This window comes from Lynx canadensis, chromosome B1, assembly GCF_007474595.2.
Source record: "Lynx canadensis isolate LIC74 chromosome B1, mLynCan4.pri.v2, whole genome shotgun sequence".
Taxonomy (NCBI): domain Eukaryota; kingdom Metazoa; phylum Chordata; class Mammalia; order Carnivora; family Felidae; genus Lynx; species Lynx canadensis.
Genome location: NC_044306.2, coordinates 143,521,171 through 143,545,586, shown reverse-complemented (window position 1 = coordinate 143,545,586; position 24,416 = coordinate 143,521,171). Strand labels below are relative to the sequence as shown.

The 24,416-nt window shown below is 43.1% G+C and overlaps 2 protein-coding genes across 4 annotated transcripts in view; both read left to right on the top strand.

Annotated features, from left to right (window-relative positions):
* The first annotated feature begins 6,706 nt into the window (after positions 1 to 6,706).
* SEPTIN11 (septin 11) overlaps positions 6,707 to 24,416 on the top strand; it is an 89,355-nt gene continuing 71,645 nt past the window's right edge. For 2 of the 3 annotated variants that reach the window (XM_030313632.1, XM_030313631.1), the window contains exon 1: positions 6,727 to 6,891. In XM_030313632.1, coding sequence (XP_030169492.1) covers positions 6,865 to 6,891 — 27 coding nt within the window. In that variant the 5' untranslated portion in view covers positions 6,727 to 6,864. Of the gene's footprint in view, positions 6,892 to 24,416 lie in introns of all 3 variants that reach the window. The other variant, XM_030313630.2, reaches the window with a different exon arrangement.
* LOC115512526 (mitochondrial import receptor subunit TOM5 homolog) lies at positions 11,907 to 12,535 on the top strand. Its single transcript, XM_032592963.1, has one exon. The coding sequence runs from the start codon at positions 12,005 to 12,007 to the stop codon at positions 12,191 to 12,193; it is 189 nt and encodes a 62-aa protein (XP_032448854.1). The 5' UTR covers positions 11,907 to 12,004; the 3' UTR covers positions 12,194 to 12,535.

Below are 24,416 nucleotides of genomic sequence, written 5' to 3'. Positions count from 1 at the left end.
AACAAAATAAGGTACAGAATGATCTGTGTGGTTTTTCTTTTATGTAAAACTTGGTATAAGGTAAGAAATAAGAATATATATTTAAATTTGCTTGAAGTTGCTTTAAGAAAACTCTGGAAAGATATACCAGACACTAATAAATTATTTATCTGTCAGGGAAAGGGATGGGGACTGGACAGATGGTATATGGAGTGGGAGACTTCATTGTACACAATTTTATATTATTTTTTTAAACTACGTAAATATAGGGGCGCTTGGGTAGCTCACTTGGTTAAGCATCCGGCTTTGGCTCAGGTCATGATCTCACAGCTCATGAATTGGAGCCTCTGTCAGGTTCTGTGCTGACAGCTCAGAGCCGGGAGCCTGCTTCAGGTTCTGTGTCTCTGGCTCTCTCTGCCCCTCCCCCCCACACACTGTCTGTCTCAAAAATAAACATTAAAACAAAATTTAAACTATGTAAATATATTACATCTGAGACTGATTTCCCCCACTATCTATTTTTCATTTCTTCCTTTTAGCGTGGCATTTGGTGTCATATAAGAGATCACAAATCCTAGCCTCCCCTGAACCTGAGTAATTTGTGTGACCGAGTTTTCGCAATGGATTGTGAGCAGAGGTGACGCATGCTATGACCAGGTCACTTCCTTAAAAGGAAATTGCTTCCTTTCCGTTGCCTCTTCATCTCTTTCATCTTTCCCACGGGCTGGACTATGGATACGGTGTTGGTGAACCAGCTTTATTCAGAGTGTACAAGGTAATAATCAGAATTCGATGGAGCAACAAGGTTGCAACAAGGAATGTGGACTTCTGGATGGCCTCAAGAATCACAGCTGCCAGGCCTCTGGACTGCTCACCACCTCCTGAACTTTTCATCAGACATAAACATTTATCTTTTTCAGGTCACTGACTTTTGGGGTGTTTCTTTTCTTTAACAATTTTTTTTTTAACGTTTATTTATTTTTTTGAGACAGAGAGCATGAATGGGGGAGGGTCAGAGAGAGGGGGAGACCACAGAATCTGAAACAGGTTCCAGGCTCTGAGCTGTCAGCACAGAGCCCGATGTGGGGCTCAAACTCACGGATCGTGAGATCATGACCTGAGCTGAAGTCAGATGCTCAACTGACTGAGCCACCCAGGCACCCCAACAATTTTTTTTAATTTTTTTTTCAACGTTTTTTTATTTATTTTTGGGACAGAGAGAGACAGAGCATGAACGGGGGAGGGACAGAGAGGGAGACACAGAATCGGAAACAGGCTCCAGGCTCCGAGCCATCAGCCCAGAGCCTGACGCGGGGCTCGAACTCACGGACCGCGAGATCGTGACCTGGCTGAAGTCGGACGCTTAACCGACTGCGCCACCCAGGCGCCCCAGCAATTTTTTTTTTTTTTAAGTTTATTTTACCTATTGAGAAAGAGAGAGAATGGGAAGGACAGAGAGAGTCAGAGTGGAGCCTGACAAAGGACTTGAACTCACCACTGTGAGATCATGACCCGAGCAGAAATCAAGAGTGGGTCGTTTAATGGACTGAGCCACCCAGGCATGCCTGGGGTGTTTTTACTATAGAAATAGCCTATACCCAAATCAATATATCAATTTAAGAAACTGCATAGCATATGATATTTGGCAGTGCAGGAACATGACCCCTATTGTTCTGACTCCCAAGCCCATGTTTTTCGCTATGGATGAATATGGAGGAAGCCTTGCAATGGCTGACTCTATTATTCTTCTAAAGAGTATAATGGCGAGGCATGAAGCATAATCCGCTAAAATTTATCATACCAACTGACTGATATCCACTTCTGTTGATCTAGATGGACTAAATGAAAACAGAAGAAACTTGGAATATAGTGCTGGCGATTTTTGAAATCTCAGGTTGGAAAGGGAGAATTAATGGCAAAGCAAACAGAACTTGGAAAACTTAACAGAAGGAAATGAATGCAATTGAACAGATATTGGTAGATGAAATAGCAAGGAACCTATGGCTGAAATATGGAAGTATTACCTCATTCAAAAGGAACAAGTCTACAAGCCAATAATGTAGGTGCAGAGTAACCCCATGCAATAGAATTATTCAGCTGGTGGAAACTGATAATGGTGGAATGGTAGCTAGCAAATAGGTTGAGACAAAAGGTAAGAATATAGAAGCGATATTGCTGTCATAATATACAGTTGCATATATAGGATTCTCTTCTCTGTGGCAACATCTAGTAGTCAGAGGGACTTCAACTACATACTTTTTTTTAGGCTCACAAAGAGAAATAATAACTGACATGGAAATGACTGCTCCCAGGGAGAAAGGAATTATCTGATAATTAGGGGTGCCACAACAGGGGAACTGACCCTACTCCAGCGCTGGCTGCCAAAGAGAGTGGCCAGTGTCCAAGTCCTCATATTCCAGGGAGCATGTCATTTCACAGGGTGTTTCTTAACAAGATCAGATTTTAAAAGAGCATGTATTAAAGAGTAGCACAAGCCTACAAGGATGAATACTTTACTGTAGGCTTACATAATTTTTGCTTTTAAAAAAAGAATACCAAGGAATTTCCAGAATTTTTTTTTTTTTTTCAAGTAATGCTTGCCACAAGAGGGTGAACAAGAAAGGATGAAAGCCACTTCTTGGGTTCTGAGGATATAATGCTATCAAATGACAAAAAGGGGTGGGGGGGACAAGACCCCTCAATTTTTGTCTCCTCTCTTAAAGATAGTAATTTTTTAATGAACAAAATTATTTTAATGATGAAAAGGCTACTAAAATCCAATGTGGTTAACGAGCAACCAATTATTTTAAGTGAGTTAAACTTTCCAGGCCTAAATGAATTATCCATGAAATACTTAGCATAAGTGACTGTGGAATCAATAGTCAGCTTTGGAAAGCCAGAGAAAAGAAATGCCAGAAGACTAAAGAGGGGCAAATATTGTCCTGATTTTCAAGGAGCATAAAAAGCAAGAGAGAATTTGAGAATTACTGGTAAATTTACAATGTTCAGAATGAATGTTTTAAAAAGTAATCTCTACACCCAATGTGGGGCTTGAATGTACAGACCCTGAGATTAAGAGTCAGAGGCTGTACTCACTGAGCCAGCCAGGTGCCCCCAGAATGAATTTTTTAACAAATGTTTTCACATTTAGGAAAAGAGATTGAGCTCATGAATGACAATTTCAAGTTTTTGTGTGTTTCCATCTATATCTACCAGGTTCTTAGTGGAAAAAAGAATTTAATGCAGATTTTTCAAACAAAGAACCTTAAATAAAGGAACTGCTTCGCAACTGTAAACCCTTGCTAGTCTAGTATGATTGATTACCAGACCAGCAGTATCAGCATCACCTGGGAGCCAGAGGGAACTGGAGACTCTCAGGCCCCATGTAGACCTAGTGAATTAGAATCTGCATTTAAACAGATCCCTAAGAGGCACCTGGGTGGTGGAGTCAGTTAAGCCTCCCGATCTCCGCTCAGGTCATGATCTCACAGCTGGTGAGTTCAAGCCCCGCATTGGGCTCTGCACTGATGGTGCAAAGCCTGCTTGGGATTCTGCCCCTCTCCCACGTGTGCTTGCTCTCTCTCTCTCCCTCAAAATAAATAAACTTAAAAAAATAAAAAAATAAACAAACAGGATCCCTAGGTGACTCATAGGTACTAATATTTGAGAAGCGCTGAAGTAGGCAAAGTTAGAAGGACAAATAAGAGATGGCAAGGCATCCCAAAATTAGTAACGCTAAGAAGCTGTTACTGCTCCTGGGGCTAAAGGAACAAAGTAGAATGTCTTCCTTGCTCTCTCTCCTGCTCCACTTCCTTGGTGAACCCTTTCCTGTTCTGACAGAGTGAATAGTTCCTTTTACCATACTTTAAAATCCCATAATTCATATATCTTTTCTTTTAAAAAAAATTTTTTTTAATGTTTATTCATTTTTGAGAGACAGAGCACGAGCAGGGGAGGGTCAGCGAGAGAGAGAGTGAGAGAGAATCCAAAGCAGGCTCCAGGCTCTGAGCTGTCAGCACAGAGTCTGACACGGGGCTCAAACCCACAAACTGTGAGATCATGACCTGAGCTGAAGTCGGACACTCAACCGACTGAGCCACCCAGGCATCCCCATAATTCATATATCTTTTCTAGGATTTGTCTTATCTAGCAGAATTGTTTAAACATCTGTCTCTCAGCAGACTGCACACTGGTTAAGAGTCAGAGAGGCATCTGCATTTAAAAATTTTTAGTTCTTACCACAGTATAATCTAAAAAGGTAATCTAATCCCTTTGTAACTCTATTACGGAAGAGCTATTATTAAACAGATTTTAAGATGAGAAAATTGAAGTGCTGAAAGGTTAAGTAACTCGCCCAAGGTCACACAGTTATGAAGTGGTAAAGCCAGGATTTTTGAACCTAGGTAGGTCTGGTTGTAGAATGATTATTTAAATAGCTTCATAATGAGAAATGACATTCTGAAATAGCCTTCTTGGCCAAAAGTAATAAAACTGTATTTTTATTAAATATATTTATGCCTACCTGCCAAAACAAACAAAAAGCAGAGAGGGGGAACTTAAGGCAATGCTCCTTGTCAGTGAAAAAATTCAGGCAGAAGTGGGGTAAACTGGGATCATTTTGTCCTAAAAGGCTTTCTACCAACAGTTGAGCTGTTGGAATAAGTGACTTTAAGCTTTTGTGATGAGAATAAACTAACCCACCCACCAAGTAGCGAGTTCATAGTCTTACAGTCTAATCTGAGGTTTTCAACATAAACACGAACCGAAGAAATAAATAAAAATAAAAACAATAATTAAATCCTGCTATCTGGCCTGGTCAACAGAACACAAAATGGAGAGCTGGTTTCCAATTGCCCTTACATCTGGTTGGCAAGGTGAAGAGCGATGTTTTTTTTACAGGGTTTACGTGAGACCTTTGGTCCGTGGGCAGTGCCACTGTCTAATCCTCCCCAAGGGAGAAGGAAAAAATGGCTATATACAGAGAGCAGATCAAAGTATTTCCCTTTTCCCCTTCCCTTTGCACATCACCCATCCACACGGTCATCTGAATTCAACACGTAGTGCCTACTGTATGCCTGGCATAAATGTTGGTCCATTTCTTCAAAAGATTTGAAGTCAAGGGGGCAGATACTGGTCAAAACTGACTAGGTTCCTTCCCTGCTAGTCTGGGCCCGCCCACACGCACAACAGGTCTCCATCCAGAGATCCTCATCTTCCTTTCATCGGTACTCTCAGCCCTGCGGGTGGAATTCAGCACCGAGCCCCTCAACACTTCCCGGGGCAACCCAGCGTCTGCTTCACAGCGGCTGGACCCACGCCCGGAGCCCACTCATCCTTAGCCAAAGGCGGCGAGTTCTAATCCTGCGGCCCACGGTGGGTGGGTGGGTGGGTGGGGGCGGGTGGACAGAGGCAGACGCAAAGCCGCGACAAACCTGGGCGCTTAGGTCAGACTCTGAGGCGCCTCAGTCTAAACAGGCGGTTTGTCTTTCACCTAATTCAATAGGCCCAGGCTTTCCCTGAGGGCGCGATCGCGTGGGCTGATCACCACACTTCACCTCCGCACCACACTTTCCCCGCTCTCCAATCCAGCCGCGGACAGGTTGCTATGCCCAATCACCTCGTCCTCGAGGTCCGCCCCTCCCGCTCCACGAGGGGCCGCGGTCACCTACAGCAGCTCTAGCACACCTCGCCACCCAGCACGCGCCAGAACCCTGCCATGCAGTCCGCCACACAGACACGCAGTAACGCCCCAACATCTGCTGCGCAAGTCCTTCCCCACAGCGGAGGAGTTCTCCAGCCCCACGCGGCCGGAGTCGCGCCGACTTCACGGTCACCCGCCCGGCGCTGTCGCCGCGCCCCTCCCCAGCCGCACTCCCGCCCGCGCGCCTCCGCGTCGTCGGGTCTGTCTCCAGCAATCAAATAAGGTCGGCTGAGCCCCCACGGGTGACCAACGAGCTCTCGCTGCACCCGGGGAAGGCCTTGGCCCCACGCTCTGGGGCTGCCAACAGCTGCGTGAATTCTCCAGCGGGGGCGTCCTTTTCTTCCTCTCCAGCCGGCGGTGGTTGGGTCGTCCGCAGCCGCAACTACTATGGCCTCTTCCTCTCCATGTGATGCCCTACCCAGCCGCGCGCTTTAGGGACAGCTTCCAGCCTTTTAGTCTCTCCCTTATGAAAAGAATTGTGGAGGGGCAACGCTTCCTCGTGGGGGTCTGCCCAGCCCCACCTCGGTCGCCCACCGCTCTCTCTCCCCGGTTGGCCCGCAGCCCTTCCAAGCCGGTTCCTCCGGGTGGAGCGTGCTTGCCCTGGGCTAACTGGCCGCGAGACGCTGTCCCCGCAGACCCGTCTAGCCCCAGTGTCCCTTCACCTTCTCCGCAGCCTCTCCTGCTTGGTGAAGCGCGTGGCGGAACCCGAGGCTAGGACCTCCGCGCCCAGGATTTTACTCGGACTCCAGCACGTGGTGGAGCGGGGGGTGGCGGCCAGAGTACAGGCTGCGGGTGTCTCGGTGGCACTGGAGAGGGTCGTTTCGGGGCCCACGGCTACCTTCGCTGAGGGCGAGTCCTGCGGCCTGAGCCCGCTGACCCCGGCTGGAGGCCCGCACGCCATCCCCCCTCCCACCGCCTCAGCCCGGGCGCGCAGACTCACACCCCTTCCCGGGGAAGCAAATGGTCCCTTCCAGGCGGGTAGCCATGTTGCTCTAATAAAGCGGGAGGGGCGGCGGCGTGGGGGGAGCAGATGCCGCTGGCTTCGAGCGGGAGTCGGGTGCTGGCAGAGCGCAGCCGCGAGGGAGGCGCGGGGGAGGCGAGCCGGAGCCCGAGCCCGAGCGGGAGCAGCAGCCAGTGTTGGCGGAGAGCACCCGGGCGCAGCTGGAGTCGGAGCCGCAGCCGCGATGGCCGTGGCCGTGGGGAGACCGTCTGTGAGTGCTGGGGCCTCACCACCCTTGCCCGCGGCTCTCGCGGCACTGGGTGGTCCCCGCTTTCAGGCGGGTGCCGGTGGGGGGGGGAATACCGGGGCCCGGGCGGGGGCTCCGGATGGTGGCGGCTGTGGGTGTGTGCGTGAGATTGGGCGCGCGTCTGGAGCTGAGAGGAGGGCTAGGAGACTAGAGGCTGGGCTACTACGTGATGCAACAGTGTATCGCCTCATCGCGCCTGGGTTCCGGAGATGTGGGAGAGAAAGGACCCCTTCCCTCTTTTCCCTTTAAAGGGTTTTTTTCAGGCAAGGTATTTCTCGGCTGCCTCCCTCTCGGCGTGCACACCTTTTCTCTCGTGACAGTCGAGAGAGGCACCGAGTGCGGGGGTTTCCTCCTGACTCCCCCTCGCCGAGGGGCGACCAGGGCATGGGAATTGTTCCCCGAAGCGCGCTGTCACACGGCCGTAGAAGCGGATCAGAAATGAAAGGCTGGGATTTCCGTGGTGGCTTCCCCATCGTGAGAGCCGGGACACCCCCAGGCACCCACCCGGCTGACCTGGCCCTGCCCAGGATGTGGACAAAAGCCCTAGCCACACACACACAAAGTTTTCACAAGGCCCCCTTGTCGTGGTGGGTGGAAGTATTAAATGCTCCGAGGTTAGAAGACCGGGGGCGGCGAACCGAGGAGGCGCGGACGCGAGGAAGAGGAAGGTTAGGGCGGGCGAGTGGAGAACCCGGTGCCCCGCGGCTCGGGGCGAGCGAAGGACCGAGGGTGCGCTCCCGCCCCAAATTCAGAGCCGGGCAGGGGCAGCGCCTGGTGGGGTGCAAGACTCAGCTCGCGATTCAGAGCCGGACTTTGAGGGTGCGGTCTCAGTCGGTGCTCCGCATCCTAGGGTGAAAGGCGGAGGGGGGGTGGGGGGAGGGACGGCGGTGGCCCTTCCTTTTTTATTGAAAGGAGCAGAGCCGGGTGGGAAAAGCGGAGTCCTCCTCCCTTCTCTTTCCCCATTTCTTTGTCGATGTTCGAAGTCCACTTTTGCACCACCGGTTTTGGGGCGCGCCTCGAGCGAGGTTTTTCCCGCTCTGCCTCCTTCCTTTTCTCCTCTCCCTCCCACAACTGTGTGGCCGCAGGTGGTGGCTTGAGAGGTCTTGTGGTTCCACACGAGAGACTTACAGACGTACTGGAAGCTCCGAAGCCCCAGGAATGCAAGGCTGTGCTTGGACTCCAAGCTCTTCCTCGAACTCCTCTCCAGATACACGCGCCTTTTGCTGCCCCCGCCCCCACCCCGCCCCGGGAACTTCGCGGGGTCCTTCTGCGTGCTTTAACTCGGTTTGGTGGTTTGGCTGCAGGCGTGTTTTCAAAGACGTTCTCCACTGTCACAATGTGCTGTGGTCCTATTGAAGTGTAACTGGGTTTTTTGGGCATTTTATACTCTAATATTTAATGACCTGACGCTTAAGAATCAGGTTTCCTCTTGCACACAAATTGTGCCCTTGATAATTAGTGGTCCTGGATTATTGTTACTGAGGGAATTTACATAGTCTCTGTGCTAATCCCTTTATTTTTCTGGTGGGGGAAATTGAGGTACAGAGAGGTCAAGTTTATCTGGTTAAATTACCCCCTTCTCTCTCACCGTCCCCACACTGTACTTATTTCCAGGGCACATATTTCCATAACTAAAATAACTGATAACTGCTTGAGATAATTGGAGAGTGTCTAGGAATGCAAATTTGGGGGGCGGGCTGTTCAGTAACACCTATTGCTGGTGCATTCTTGAGGCTTGGGGGAGGTGGAAGAAATAATTTGCTGCACATTTTCTATAAATTAGTTAGTTCATATATGTCAGTTAAATAGGAACAGTATGTGGATTTGAGATTTAGTTGTGTGGCCATAATCATATCCAACACCAGGTCTGCCAACCAGATGTGAGCTTAATCCCACAGAATTCTTCTCTAAGACCTCTTATTCAAATAATAGAGGAGATTCCAAAAAGAGTATGTGTACAGAGGAGGTAACTGCTTTCTCTGCACATTCCCCGTTGTCACTGGAATTAAGATTAAATTGCAGTTTAAAAACAAGACTTTTTTTTTTTTTTTTTTTTGGACTGAGCTGTGGTCTGGGTGATCAAAAGTTGACTACAAAGTTGAAAAGTCTTTTCATACATTTCCAACGAATTGTTGAATTGTTTTACTTTGTTCATTCAGTTCTTGCCTTAAGTGTGGTGCCTATAGTCGTACCTTCAAAACAACCCTCGTGAATACAGATTTATCCAAACCCCGCTCCAAGGGATCAACACTACATCCTTCATCTTAGAATTCTCTGCCCCTCCTGTTCCTTTATCTATTCTCTGATTTGAACAAATGAAAGGAAGGGTGTGTTGAGAGAAAAGAACCACTCCAAAGTTGATCTATGTATGAATGGAGTTTCCCTAGTTACTCCTTTAGAATTTAGACTTTTTAAAAAAGTTGTTTAGGGAAACATGAATAGATCTCCTTTGCCTACAAACTGCCTCTCCCATCCAGATTGAAGGGAAGTTCAGTTAGAATAATTTGCTCTCAATGTTAGGCATTCTTGAACTTGAATGTCTTTGTGTGATATCCTAGGTAAATATGAGATTTTACTGGGGAAAAACCTTGTATGGCAGATGCAGTATTTTCTGTCTTTTGAATTGGTTATATTCAGTTATAACCATTTAAACCTTAAGGCTGAATTAAGATGTTTCTTAAGTTGATTTGTTGGCTGGAAAACAAAAGTTTGAGTTTAGTGTGATACTGTTTATTTTTGTTCTAATCTCGACCCCTAGTGTCTCCATTTTCTCTTGGATGGTGTTGATGCTTGGCTCTGAGAAGACCCTAAAGCACATCTGTTTCAGAATATAACTAATGATTAATGAGAGCATTTCTCCCTTAGGGATGTGTCCACATTTTGGGTGAGTTAGTATTTTTGCATCCAAGTCCCAGGACAGCTATTATCTTTCTTTTAAACAGAACATGGTAATTTACTTTACCTGGGAATCAGGCTTTATGTAGCTGATCCACTCTCTCTTGAGGTGTGGTGTTCAAGTTATATAGCCTAGGAGTTGAAAGGAACTTTAAGAGATTATTCAGTTCAGCCTTCTTCCCAATGCAAAAATATTTCTTACTTTATCCCTAACAGATGGTATGTATTTAAACTTTTGCAGCGATGGAGATTTCGCATGATATCCTTTAAGAAACCTATTTAATTATTCTTGTATCTGTGGAGCCAAAAGAAATGGAAAAACCAAGTTCATTCACTCATTTAAAAGTATTTACCGAGTACCTCCTATGTGCCAGGTACTGTTCTGGGAGCCAGGGTTACATCAGTGGACAAGAGAGACCTTCTCTTTTTCCCTGGAGCTTTTATTTTCTGAGAGATTTAGTGTCTATGCGTAGTGAAGTGATGAACTTCAGTGAGTATGGAGTATGTAAGCCATTTAGGGAGAAAGGAAATTATGTGCCTGTTGCTGAGTCAACACTTATGATGCAGGTAAAGATCTTGTCTGGGAATCATTAGAGACGGTTCCTGAAGATATGGTCTGTTTTCAGCAGGAGGAGGGTGAGGACTGACAGTGAAACGTTATTTTCCCGTGTTACAAAATTGCCATTTCTAAGACTTGATGCTGTGGTCCTTGCATGAAGGATTCTGGCTCTTTTGTACCTGGCAAAAGCTTAATGGAGCTGAAAAAGGTCTGCGGGATGGCTATCTAAATGATAAAGGGACTGTCATCTAGGGGGAGGTCTTTAAAAATTAAAATTCTGTCAGTGGTATAAATTATACACACTGAGACTCTGTAAGCAATTATTAAGGAATGCTGGAAGTGTTTGAGGTAATCTGTCCTTTTCAAATCTTTGAAAGCTATAGTTTTTTTTTTTTTTTTATGCTTTAAAATATCTTCCTTAAAAATGAAGTGTTTACATTGCAATGAAAAACAGACCTGTGGAAATTGATTAAAAGAACAAAACTACCCATACCCCACCATCCTGATGTAAGAGTTATTAGATTGTTAGCACGTTTTCATCAACTTTGTGAAATTTACACAAGTAAGCTTAACCCATCTCCTAAAAACTGTGACTTAGAAACCAAACTGTGTGTCTGCTAAACCCTGTCTTTTTGGACACCCATATAACTGACACCGATGCTTAGTGCTTTCAAAGGGGCCACCCTCTGTCTGTGTCCAGACAAAGGAGCGAATGATTTGGATGTCCTACTTTGATTGATTGCCAGAAGGCCTAGTATTTATATCCACAGCTGATAATGATCTTTGGGTTTAGACTTCCTGTGGGGCAGGGTATAGAGTTTTCTAAGCCAGTGTTTCTCTTTATAGGACCTTAAACTTGACTGGGGGTGGGGTGGGTATGGGCTGCTCTTGGATTTTATAATTTATTGAAAACTCTTTCATAGTGCTAGCTAGACCTGTCTCAACTGGGGTCAGTGAAGTGAACCATTATTTAAACAAAGACCCAGCAGATCCAAAGCTTCTATCCTGTTCCCTAAGGAGATCTACTTTACAATATAATTGATACCTGCTTTGTGGTTGTTGTTTTTTAAATCCAGATTGACAGAAAACTCCCTCCCAACTAAGCAGTACTGCCTCTGACCCACTCAGGCCTGCTGGCAACCTATCAATGCAACCACTGTGGAACATGAAAACCAATATTTGGGCTGAGGTGATAGAGACAGGCTTCTAAAAATAATTTGCTGGGTGATATGAAATCAAATTTGTGTCCTCTCAGGCCTGGTCTCAGGTAGAAATCAGGAGTCTTTACCCTCATATGCCAGAACCAAGGCATTAGAGACACCTTTTTAAGGATCCATGCCACTGAGTGTGAGTGTCTTGCTCAAGTCAAAGGATGCAGGAACTTGACCTATGTGGTTGTATTCTGTCCACCTGCTGAACTGTGACCGTGTGGGATTGAGTGTGATATGTTGTGGGAGGGGCAGGCTGAGATGAAGAGGTTGATCAGGCTTCATGTTCCAAAAAGAATGTCTTTGGTATCCAACAAGCAGAAGCTTTGTTCATGCCCCCCTCCTTTTTTTTGCATTTTAAAAATTGTTATGAAAAAATACATAGCATAAAGCATAAGCCTCTGAAAAGAAGAGTATGGCAGCTGAAAGCTGGGGAAGCAAAGCCGAGATGTTCCTGATTGAGGGGCTTGTGCCAAAGCTGGACTGTGAGGAGGTGAAAGGGAAGATGCTCGAGGATGTCATCTCCTCCATATGGAACTTCCTCAGCTATGTGACCCTGCTGCAAGTCACATCTTTTAGCCTAAAGAAATTGGAAAGCATGTGAAGATGAGCATCACATGTGAATGCATGATATGAGGAGCCCAGTTACAATTTCTACTCCTATCTGCAAATGAATAGGCCCAGAAAGATGTGAGGGACTCTTTGATTGAATGGATATAAAAATTCTACTTGTTTAGAACAAGTTTGGCTCTGGTAACTGACCTTCATAGCTATAATTTAAAACTATTTGAGAAGTAAAGACATTTTGTAGTGATAGTACACCCATATACCTGTGACATTCAGCCTGTGTGAATGTTGAAATAATAGTAAGTAATGTCAAACTCCATTTTCTAGCAAGTATTAATTATAAGGGAATTATGTCTCCAAAAAAAAATGTGTGTGTGTGTGTGTGTGTGTGTGTGTGTGTGTACACATACCTGTTTTGATAATTTTTTTTTTTTAATTTTTTTTTCAACGTTTTTTTATTTATTTTTGGGACAGAGAGAGACAGAGCATGAATGGGGGAGGGGCAGAGAGAGAGGGAGACACAGAATCGGAAACAGGCTCCAGGCTCCGAGCCATCAGCCCAGAGCCCGACGCGGGGCTCGAACTCCCGGACCGCGAGATCGTGACCTGGCTGAAGTCGGAGGCTTAACCGACTGCGCCACCCAGGCGCCCCTGTTTTGATAATTAAGTAACATTACTTTGGGATGAATTTATGATTTTCTTCATAAGTTTTTTCTTATAGAAGAAGTAATACAGATAGCTTAGAAATTGAAAAACAAAACAACCCACAACAACCTAAACACATCAATAGCCATTCTTAGTTTCCTAATCCATCTGCTTCATCAGATATTTCTTTCATACTTTCTCTGAGCAGATGCTGAAGTTACGATGTTGAGTATTTGAGATGCCATCCCTGCTGCTCTCTAAAAATTTCTCTGAAGGATGGGTAAGGAAGCAAAAGGATGAGTAAGGAAAATGAGGTGGAAAATTGTACTAAGCCAAGGGAATAGCTCCTGCAAAGCTCTGGGTGTGAGACAGCCTTTTGAGGAAATCCACCTATGACGTCACTGTTCAGGGTGGGGTAGAGAAAATAGATGTGGGTCTAGGCAGGTGGGAGGAGACCAGATAATGCAGTGTATTCTTTAAGACACGTGCATATTTTCTACACAGTTTTAAAGATATTTTATATCCTACCCACCCTGTGCCCCAACTTAAGATATCTCAGATTCTTGGAATTGGTTGATAGAAGACCTTGAAAGTCTGCAGAGTATTGAATTCTTCAGGATTCAGTAGAATAGAGGGGAGATGAGAAAGGATAGAGGAGTTGATTCCTTTCATGACCAGATCGCATCCTTAAGAATAGAGGAAGTGAAGACAGAGGAAACACACAAAGAGGAGGAGGGATCCAGTGACAACATCCCCAGTATAGGTCTTCCTCTGTTTAGTCTTCTGTATTGAGGCCTTCCTCAAGATGTAGAGCTACAAAGTCTTGTTTTCTTAAACATTGAAGCAAGTGAGTCCTAAAGGGTGGAAGAATGGTAGGACCCCTTCTATCTTGGACTATAAGTGTCCAACAGTGTTCTCCATAAAGAATATTAAAAAAAAACCATAGGATTCTATGAAAGTAGGAGTAAAGTCTATTAAAAGCTATGGTTTTCTTAAGACTTAACACCTTTTCATTCACTTCATCCTTTTGTGTATTGTTTTCATGTCAATATAAATTTTGTGAGTATCATTAAGGGTGCCCATTACATTTACTCAGACCTACTGTTGAAAGGAAAAGGCTTAACCAAAACCATCTGTGAACAGGAAGCTGTTCAGCATCCTGATTTTTAATTTTTTTTAAAGATGAAAGAAATTGATGACACAAATGGAAAGATATACCATGCTCATGGATTGGAAGAATTAATATTGTGAAAATGTCCATACTACCCAAAGCAATCTATAGATTCAATGCAATCCCTAGGAAAATGCCAATAGTATTTTTCATGGAACTAGAACAAATAATCCTAAAAGTTGTATGGAATCACAAAAGACTTCAAATAGGGCAATCTTGAGAAAGTACAAAGCTGTAGGTCTCACAATCCCAGATTTCAAGATACACTTCAAACTTATGGTAATTAAAATAAAAGGTACTGACACAGAAATAGACACATAGATCAATGGAACAGGATAGAGAGCCCAGAAATAAACCCACACTTATGTGGCCAAGTAATCTATTACAAAGGAGGCAAGAATATACAATAGGGTAATGAAAGTTTCCTCAATAAATGGTGCTGGGAAAACCAGACAGCTACATGCAAAAGGATGAAACTGGACCATTTTCTTACACTATACACAAAAATAAACTCAAAAGGGATTAAGGACATAAATGTGAGACTTCAAACCATAAAACTCTTTAAAGGAAGTAGTAATCTCTTGGACATTGACCTTAGCAACATTTTTCTAAATATGTCTCTTGAGACAAAGGAAACAAAGCAAAAGTAAACTATTGGGACTATACCAAAATAAAAAGCTTTTGCACAGCAAAGGAAACCATCAACCAAACTTAAAGGCAACCTACTGAATGGCACGAGATACTTGCAATAGCTAATAAGGGGTTAATATCCAAAATATATAAAGAACTTTCACAACTCAACACCCTCCCAAAAAAATCAATTACAAAATGAGAAGAGGACCTGAATAGGCATTTTTCCAAGGAAGACATGCAGATGGCCAACAGACATATGAAAAGATGCTCAACATCATTAATCATAAGGAAATGCAAATCAAAACCACAATGAGATATCACCTTACACCTGTCAGTACCAAAACAATAAGAAATAACAAGTGTTAGCAAGGATATAGAGAAAAGGGAACCTTCATGCACTGTTGTTGGGAATGTAATTGGCGCAACCATTGTGGAAAACAGTATGGAGGTTCCTCAAAAAATTAAAAATAGAAATACTATATGATCCTGTAATTCCACTATTGGGTATTTACCTAAAGAAAATACAGACAGTACTTCAAAAAGATATATGCACCTTTATGTTATTGCAGTAGCCAAGATATGGAAACAATCTAAGTATCCATTGATAAATGGATAAAGAAGTTGTGTGTGTGTGTGTGCGTACACACACGCACACACAATGGAGTATTACTCAGCCATAAAAAAGATCTTGCTATTTGTGACAACACAGATGGACCTAGAGGGTATTATGCTAAGTGAAATAAGTCAGAGAAAGATAATACTATATGATTTCACTTAGGTGGAATCTTAAAAACAAGGTGAATGAACAAACAAGATGCCAAACATAATCATAAATACAGAGAACAAACTGATGGTTGCCAGAGGGGAAGGGGTTGGGGGATGGGCAAAATAGGTGAAGGAGATGAAAAGAATACAAACTTCCAGTTATAGAGTGAATGGGTCACAGGAATGAGACTTTCGGCATGGGGTATATAGCCAGTAATATTGTAATGGTGTTGTGTGGTGACAGATGGTAATTGCACTTATGGTGAGCATAGCTTAATGTATGGAGTTGTTGAATCACTATATTGTGCACCTGAAACTAATGTAGCATTGTATATTAACTATAATTAAGTTAAAAAAAACAAAAAGCTCTGTGCACAGCAAGCCTTCTTGGCATCTTGATTTTTAAATTTTATTTGAATTGTCAAGATAATTATCTCACTTTATCCTTACAAAATTCCCAAGAAGTAACATAGACAAGGAAACTGAGGAACAAAGAAACTAACACCTAATGTGTACAGCCAGTTACTGGGAGCACTAGGCTTTAGAACAAAGGCTCTTAGACCAATATACATATAGACCTGCAATTTGTGTTGGTCTGTTAGACTAACTTATGCTACAATTTGTGTTGGTCTGTTAGACTAACTTATGCTGAAGTAACGCATTTGTCCCAAATTTTGGTGGCTTACACAACAAAGGTTTATTTCTTAACCACAATCTTTGATTCATCCTCCGAGATCTCCATGCTGTTCTGACCCCAGGATCCAGGTCCTCTATCTGGATCTTGCCAGTCTGGTGGCAGAGGAAAAAGATATACTGACCCCTGAACTATCAAGCTCTTACCATGGGTCACTTCTACATGAATTTCATTGGCTAAAGTAAATTTTCACTCCTAAATTCAGCAAGATGGCGATGGATAATCCTGCAAAGAGTGGCTCTGCCAGTCAATTGACCAAGACTTGAGGGCCCTGGAATGAGGATTTAATTCCCCATCCTGGGCTGGGGTGGGGGTGGTTATTTTGAATAGTAACAGTTCACCATACTGTCCTAGTCAGGGAATCTACAATGGAGCCAAGGGTCCTAGTCAGGGAATCTGCCACGGAGCCAAGGGTCCTCATTATTTTTGAAAAGTCTTTCCCAGTCTGTAATGATTTTTCCCACTCTCTCTGTCCTGTTCTGATTCTAGTTGGACATGGTAGAATGCTGAGGAATAGTGTGTGTGTGTGTGTGTGTGTGTGTGTGTGTGTGTGTGTGTGTGTGTGTGTGTGTTAAGCAGCCAGAATGAATTGAAGGCAGAGGATGTGATTATTCCTATTGTTCACTCACCGTGAGTTTGCAGTAGCATCCTAACTAAGTAAGGGATGGGTGGTGACCTTCTGAAAGACCTTCTGTGCTGTTCTCTGGTGGCCCCAACTCTGGGACTGTACTCTCTGGGAAATGGTTTTGAGGCCATTAGGACTTCCAGCTGCTTGACAGAATTATTTCCCTTGGGATGCTTCCAAATCTGTCCTTTCCCAGCCCATCTGTTCCTAAATGCAGATGCATCAGATGGCACCCTTCTCTTTCTTGCTTTGTTTTCTCTCACTGAGAGGCAGTAGTACTATATTACATTTGGATTATGAACATAGGCTCTACAGTCAGACTGCTTGGGTTCTAGGGTATCGGCTCTGCCATTTAACCATCTCTGTGATCTTAGGCAAGTTACTTACCTTGTGTACATCTCCTGCGTCAGCTATAAAATAATAATGGTACCTTCCTCAAAGATTTGTAGGATTAAATAAGTTAAGACATACAAAGTGCTTTCAGTGATGTGTGAAACATTCATCCTCAATAAAAAGGAAATAAATATGGAACTAATAATGACTTTATACCAAAGACTGGGCTCCAGCCAGAACTGCCAACCCACCGCACCCCACCCCACCCCAGCAGGAAGTGAGCATTTGCCCCTTCTCTCACACACCTAAAATGCAGTCTTCCCTTTTTCTAATCAGAGCACACCTCTGAGGCATAGATCCAATGTACTGTCTCCTCGAAGCCTTGACTCGCCATCCAAGTTTTGGTAATTTTTCTGTCTCTGAATTCCTGCAGCAGTGATTGCCTGCAACGCTCGTGTGTCACCTTTATAGTGTTCTGGAGTCTCCACCCCAACCCTTACCACTCCTTTCTTCAAGACCCTATTTAAAATAAATAGGAATGGGGCACCTGGGTGGCTCAGTTGGTTGGGCATCTGACTTCAGCTCAGGTCATGATCTCGTGGTTTGTGGGTTGAGGCCCTGTGTCCAGCTCTAGGCTGATAGCTCAGAGCCTGGAGCCTGTTTTGGATTCTGTGTCTCCCTCTCTTTCTGCTTCTCGCCTGGTTGTGTTCTCTTTCTCTCAAAAATAAATATACATACATACATACATACATACATACATACGTAAACAGGAATGATCAAATAGAGTTGTGAATGTTTTTAAAAAAAATCTCTCAGGGGTGCCTGGGTGGCTCAGTCAGTGGAGCACCTGACTTTAGCTCATGTCATGATCTCCCAGTTGGTGGGCTAGAGCCCAACATGGGGGCTCTGTGCTGTCAGCTCAGAGCCTGGAGCCATGATTCAGATTCTGTGTCTCCCTCTCCTTTTGCTCCTCCCCCACTCACTCTCTGTTTCTGTCTCTGTCTCTGAAAAATAAACATTAAAACATTTAAAAAAAAATAAATCTCTCATTACCACAAACATATGTTCTGCTAGCCTTGACCACATTCATGTATTCTTAGCCTTACTTCCAGATTTGCAGGGAGAGACTGTGCTGTGCACCCCCCCACCCCCCGCCGCCTTCCCCCCTGGTTAATAAACATGTGACTGAATGAACAAAATTGATCCTTTGGATAAGACTTGTGCCAGCCTGCTTCCTCTCAGTCCACCTTTATGTAATTCATGCTGTTGCTGTGTGCGTTTCAGGCAGGTGTAGACCTCATATCTATAGCTTTCTCCCCCAGGCTCCTCTGCTGTAGTCACCTGGGCTCTGCTTCACTATTTTGACCTATGTACACATCTGGCTGTCCAAGGGCGTTTCCATCCCATGGGCCAACACTTGCCTGATGGGGGATGGAATCTGGTGGACAAATACTTCTCTCTTTTGTCACTAACTTTGGACAATTCTGAGGCACAATATATATGGCTCCTCAGAGGGTCCCACATGGGCCCTAGCCTCAGCCCACAGTGTGATTAGCTCCATATACATATGTTTAGGATGACTGTGCCTCCTTCCCTGTTTCATACTTCTCGGTCCCCACTCCTGTTCCTTTGGATCATTTCCCCAAAGAGCTTTATGCGTGCGAGCCCTAGTTTCAGGCCTCTGCATTTTGATGAAAACACCTTGTTTCCTGGTTTGGGACTCTTGTACCTTATGCAAATGAGGGAGTGTGAATGTTACTTGGTAACATACCAGATTCCTCTAGAATTAAAAAAAATACGCTGAGAACAAACTGATATTTCTTTAATCAGGGTTTTACTATTTATTGGAGGGAAGACTTCAAACTATTAAGAGCTATGCTCAGAAAAGAAGAAAACTGGATGCATCATCTAATCTTTTCTATAATTTTCATTTCTACTTCATTGGAGAGGAACCCACAGTCTCTCAGGATGGAAGTACTTGTCTCTGAATGTATAGTGCTTACTTTGTTCTGTGATTTCTTTAATGTACCCATTTCAAGTCAGTTACATATTTTATAATCTAGAAACTAGATACAGAGTATATGGGGGAAAACGTTTTTGATACATGAACTGTGAACTTGGGCCAAAGCTTAAAACTGTTTTTGAAAAAGACATTTTGTGGCCTATACTGCATAGATTGGAAGAATGAGGTAAAAATTTTTGAGGCAACTTCTTGTGAGCTAATGTTCAGCAATTTTATGGGCCCAGATTAACTTAAGTATCTGCCTGAAAGTTCTTCAACTCATCAGAGTTATTCACATCATCTCTTCACTTTGAGCCTATCCCATAGGCAGTTTCTGATAATGTAGGGGACATCCTTGGAAATACCACAAGCCAAACAGATTCATTCTCCAGTTTTCCCCAAATTTCTTACCTTTGCTTTCACTCTGAGGTTGGTTTTGACTTTTTTGGGGGTGGGCGATATAGGTCTGTACCTCTGCCTTTTGGAATGACTTGATTGTTTATTATATACGTCTTTGTTTTCAAAGCCTTTTCCAATCCTTTGCTTTTTTTTCCAAAATAAAGGGAGTGGGAGGAGAAAAATTGGATACTGAAATGTGTTATTTCTCAAACTAAAACGAATTATTTTTCAGATTTTTTTTTTTTGTCTTTAAACATACATTTGGAATGTTGCTAATTTGCACATTGCCTTTGCCATTGAACTCCTTGCACCCACTACAGTGGTGTCCTAATTGAAATTGTACAATTCCACACATTTTTCTTGTTGATTAGCTTTCATTGGGTAAACATTGATCTTTACAGTTTTCTTATGAGGTAGTCTGAGTAGACACTGTTCTTGAACCCAAGCTCTTCAGCTCCTATTTGATGGATCAGGACTCAGACTTGCCATGGTAAATAAGTTAAAGTCTTCTAACTACTGGTTATACCTTCTTGCCAAATGGAGGTACAACCCTAGTCTGCAGAATAATGCTGTCAGAACTTTTTGCAATGGTGGAAGTGTTCTATTACTGCATTCTCCAGTATGTATTCACTATCCATATGTAGCTATCGAACACTTGAAATGGGGCTGGTGCAACCATAGAATTAGATTTTTTTTATCTTGTTTAATTGTAATTAATTTGCATTTAAATTTAAATAGCCACATGTGGCTAGTGGCTACCATGTTGAACAGTGAACTTTACGGGTATTGTCTAGGGGTACCTGGGCGACTCCGTCTGTTAAGCGTTCAACTTTACTGCAGGTCATGATGTTGTGGTTCATGGGTTTGAGTCCCACGTTGGACTCTATGCTGACAGCTCAGAGCATGGAGACTGCTTCGGATTCTTGTCTCCCTTTCTCTATGCCCCTCCCCTGCTTGTAGTCTCTCTCCCTCTCCAAAATAAATAAACATTTAAAAAAATAAAAAATTTAAAAATTTTAAAACAAGGGACGCCTGGGTGGCTCAGTAGTTTAAGCATCTGACTCTGGCTCAGGTCATGATCTCATGGTTCATGAGTTCGAGCCCCGTTATCAGGCTCTGTGCTGGCAGCTCAGAGCCTGGAGCCTGCTTCAGATTCTGTCTCCCTCTCTCTCTCTGCCCCTCCCCCACTCATACTCTGTCTCTTTCTCTCTCTCTCAAAAATAAATAAAGATTAAAAAATTAAAAAAAAAATTTAAAACAAGAAGTATGGTCTAGAAGTATTTATAGTCTGATATTTCTTTCTCATATTTTAGAAAACTTTATTAAGAAAAATTCCAAACATTACACAAGAGAGAAGGTATACTCAACCCTTCTATCCTATCACCTAGGCCATTCTTATGTCATCTCGTACCCCTTCTCTCTAACCTCCTCTCTCCTCATCCCGACCCCCCAAATTGTTTGTTTTTTCAAGTTTATTTATTTTGAGAGAGAGAGAGCAGGGGAAGGACAGAGAGAAAGGGAGACAGAGAATCCCAAGCAGGCTCCACACTGTCAGCACAGAGCTCTATGTGGGGCTGGATCTTACAAACTGTGAAATCATGACTGGAGCCCAAATCAAGTCTGATGCTTATCCGACTGAACCACCCAGGCGCCCTTGTCTGTTTTTCAAAGTTTTATTTTTTAAGTAATTTCTATACCCATCTTGGGGCTTCGACATACAAACCTGAGATCAAGAGTCACAGGCTGTACCAATTGAGCCAGCCAGGCACCCCAAGTTTGTTTTTTAAAAACTATTATTATTATTATTATTATTATTATTATTATTATTATGTAATCTCCACATCCAACATGGAGCTCAAATTTGTAACCCTGAGATTAGGAGTCATATGCTCTTGCTCCAGCCAGTCAGCGCCCTCCCCCCCCCCCCCGCCACACCCCTAGTTATTTTGGAGTAAATCCCAGGCTCAGTCTGATCTCATTTAGTTTTAAGAGCTATGCTGGTGACCTGGGGGTAGGAGGAACAGGGCATCAGGAAGAGGTATTCAGGGATCTTCAAAGTGAATTTGTGATTTAAAACAAAAGGCAAAAAAATGTCAAGTGTATGGATGGTAAAAGTTATAGTTTGTCAAAGATAGGTACTGAGTATATAGATGAGTGATATTCTCTGTGGTTGAGATATTTCATCATCACCATCATTGTAATGAATGGCCAGGCATGAGTGCATAGATGGAACAGTTACTGCCCCAAGCTTGATTACATGTGCTTTTCTTGAGCTTCGGGTTCATGGATAATTTCATCATTTAAACATTCATATGCAGCGTTTATCATTGAACCTTATTGAATGCCAACAGTGCAATAGAGTCATAGGATGTTTAAAGGTGGAAAGCAAGCTGAGGATCATTTGGTTTAGCCCAATCTCCTCAGAATGTTTATTTCCAGAGAGGAGTAGCTTGTTCTGAGCTCCCTTTGAGTGGCCCAGCACTTGGTCTGTCACCCTGGCCTGATCAGCTGACTGGCTGAGGTAAAACTGTAGCATTAAGTCACGCTTACCTACTTTTTAAAACGGCAGACTCTTAGGGCCTCTTTTAGAGCAGACATGTTTTTTCTAAGTCTATTTGAGGTATTATAGATACTCTTTTGGAGAGAAATGTTTGTGTAAATAACATAAAATTTTCTCTTATGGGTTGAGAATTTATGCCTGTTACTGGTGTATATTATTATAGGAAATGCCTGTTTATTTTCTGTATTTCTGTTTATAAAAGAAACTCTTGTAGCAAGCACATTTTGATCATGTGGACACATTGAAGGAAATAATGCTTGCATCATTGATATTTAAAAGTGCTTTTCTTCCTTCACAACGTAAAGCAAGAATTGTTACTGTGCTTTTGTAGTTGAATTTAGGAGCTAATAATGATTTTCTTCCTTATGATATTGTGCAGAATATGTATATTCTAAATTTGGAACTTAGGATTTAAGAGGAAGAATTTGTGATGGTAAAGGATCTTGTATCATCAGAAATGTGCCCAGGCCTTGGCTCAGCTGTTTTATTGATGGAAAAAGATGATATGTTTCAGAATAAGAGCTATTAAAAATTTCAGCAACATTCTGAACAACTGCAAGCTTACTGTTGCAACAGGATGCCATTCCTTTTCCATAGTTAACTCTCCAGGAGTTGTTCCCCGAGCTTCTGTTAACCACATTCCTGGGAGAGAGGGAAGAGCTATGTCTAATCTCAGCATCTACATTGCAGCTTCGTCCAGTTTGCTTTTATTGCATGGTTCCTGGAGAAAGCAAATAGTTGGTTAATACCCTATGTGTTGATGTTACTGTGACTCAGGATTTATGCCATTTTTTTGCAAATACTCCAGTGAAATGGGCTTTCTTATCTCTACTTGACAAGAAATATTTGAATCCACATTAGGGCTAAGAACACGACTTAGGGAGATGTTTTGTCAAATCACACGCACTGTCCTTTTCATGCAGGGTAAAAACAAGTAACTAGTAAGGCTTGTAAAATGACCATGACCTGATTGGGAAATACAGCAACTATTTTCAGCAAAGAGGGTGAAATATTAGTATGAGTAGCAGATTTTTCTTATTATATTAAGTTCACAGATTTAGAAAAAAACCGAAATTTAAACCCAGCAATAACACATCTTGAAAAAGAAAGTAAATTCATGTAATCTAGGTCTCAATTAATGCTTACACTTTATTACAGTTAGAAAAGTGCTGAACTTGATGTAGCCATCACATTAATAAAAAATAGAAGTTGGCCTTATGTATTCTCTTTAAAATAGTTAATGAACAGTGGTTTATCACAGCTTTGATAGGCCTCAGTTTGGTTCTGGATTGAATTATTTATGGCATGGTAAAATAGTAAGGGAGAGATATAAATAAACCATTTTTGACCAGCTTCATTATTTGGCTTATTGATGAGAGGGAAAAAAAGTACCGAAAAGGACAACTCTCAGATTCTTCAGTTAAATGTTGTAAATGGGCCAACGTGTGCTGCCTCTTAGCTCTACCTGGCTAAATGAGGTCCTCAGTGGTGCCATAGTTTTCAGTTTTTCAAGAGAACACGGACATTTAGAGTTTGAGGTGAAATTTCCCCATCTGAAAATGTTGGCAGTTAAGTCAAATATTTTTAAAATACTGTGTGGGCCACATAAACATGTTCGTGGGCTGAGACTGCCAGTCAGCAATCTGATTTCCATTGAAGATAATTCATTTATATTTTCTTGTATTTGAATAAAGAAGGCATTAACTTTTGGGGGGGGTGTCTTTTTAAATGCTTTCAGATTTGAATAAGTAAAGCATTTTTTCTAGAAAAGGTGCTTGTTTTTAAAACAGAAGTGAAGCAATTACTTGAAGGCAGTAAGGAAAATGGTTTCCTTAACAGGGTATCTCCCAGCAGGTTTGAGCTGTAGGAGATCAGATTGGGAGGAGCAGGACCTCGTACAGTGTGTCTAGGGCCCACAACGAGAGAGCAGGGGGGACTCTTGAGTGTTGGTGTCCAGTGCCAACGTCCCTCTGCAAAAACGTGTGCTATATATAGTGAACGGGGTTGGATTTTTTTTCTTTTTGGTTTAGGTCCAATGACGGTTAATGGCTGTTCCTTACAGGCTGTGAAATTATGAGTTTGGCAGTAGGATGATGTGAAATGCAAGTGGAGATAGGTAGAATAGGGTCTGTTACCAAATCCCAATAAATTGTTAGTGCTGGAGCCAGGAAGACTTCAGAGGTCACCCAATCCAGGGCCTTCCTTTGAGATGAGGAAACTGAGTCCTGGGGAGTTGGGCTGAGGCTGAAAGTTCTCATTAACTCTTTCCTGTCCAGCAGGAACCCAACCCTTCCTTTCTTTTCCTTTCTTCTTCTTCCTGCCTATAGGAAAATGTGTCTTCCAGGATTTATTTGTGGCAATTAGACAGTCTTTCAGAAAAACAAAGAAGTCAGATGTTTAGTAAACAGAATAGGTAGAAAAGATCTTCCTAGG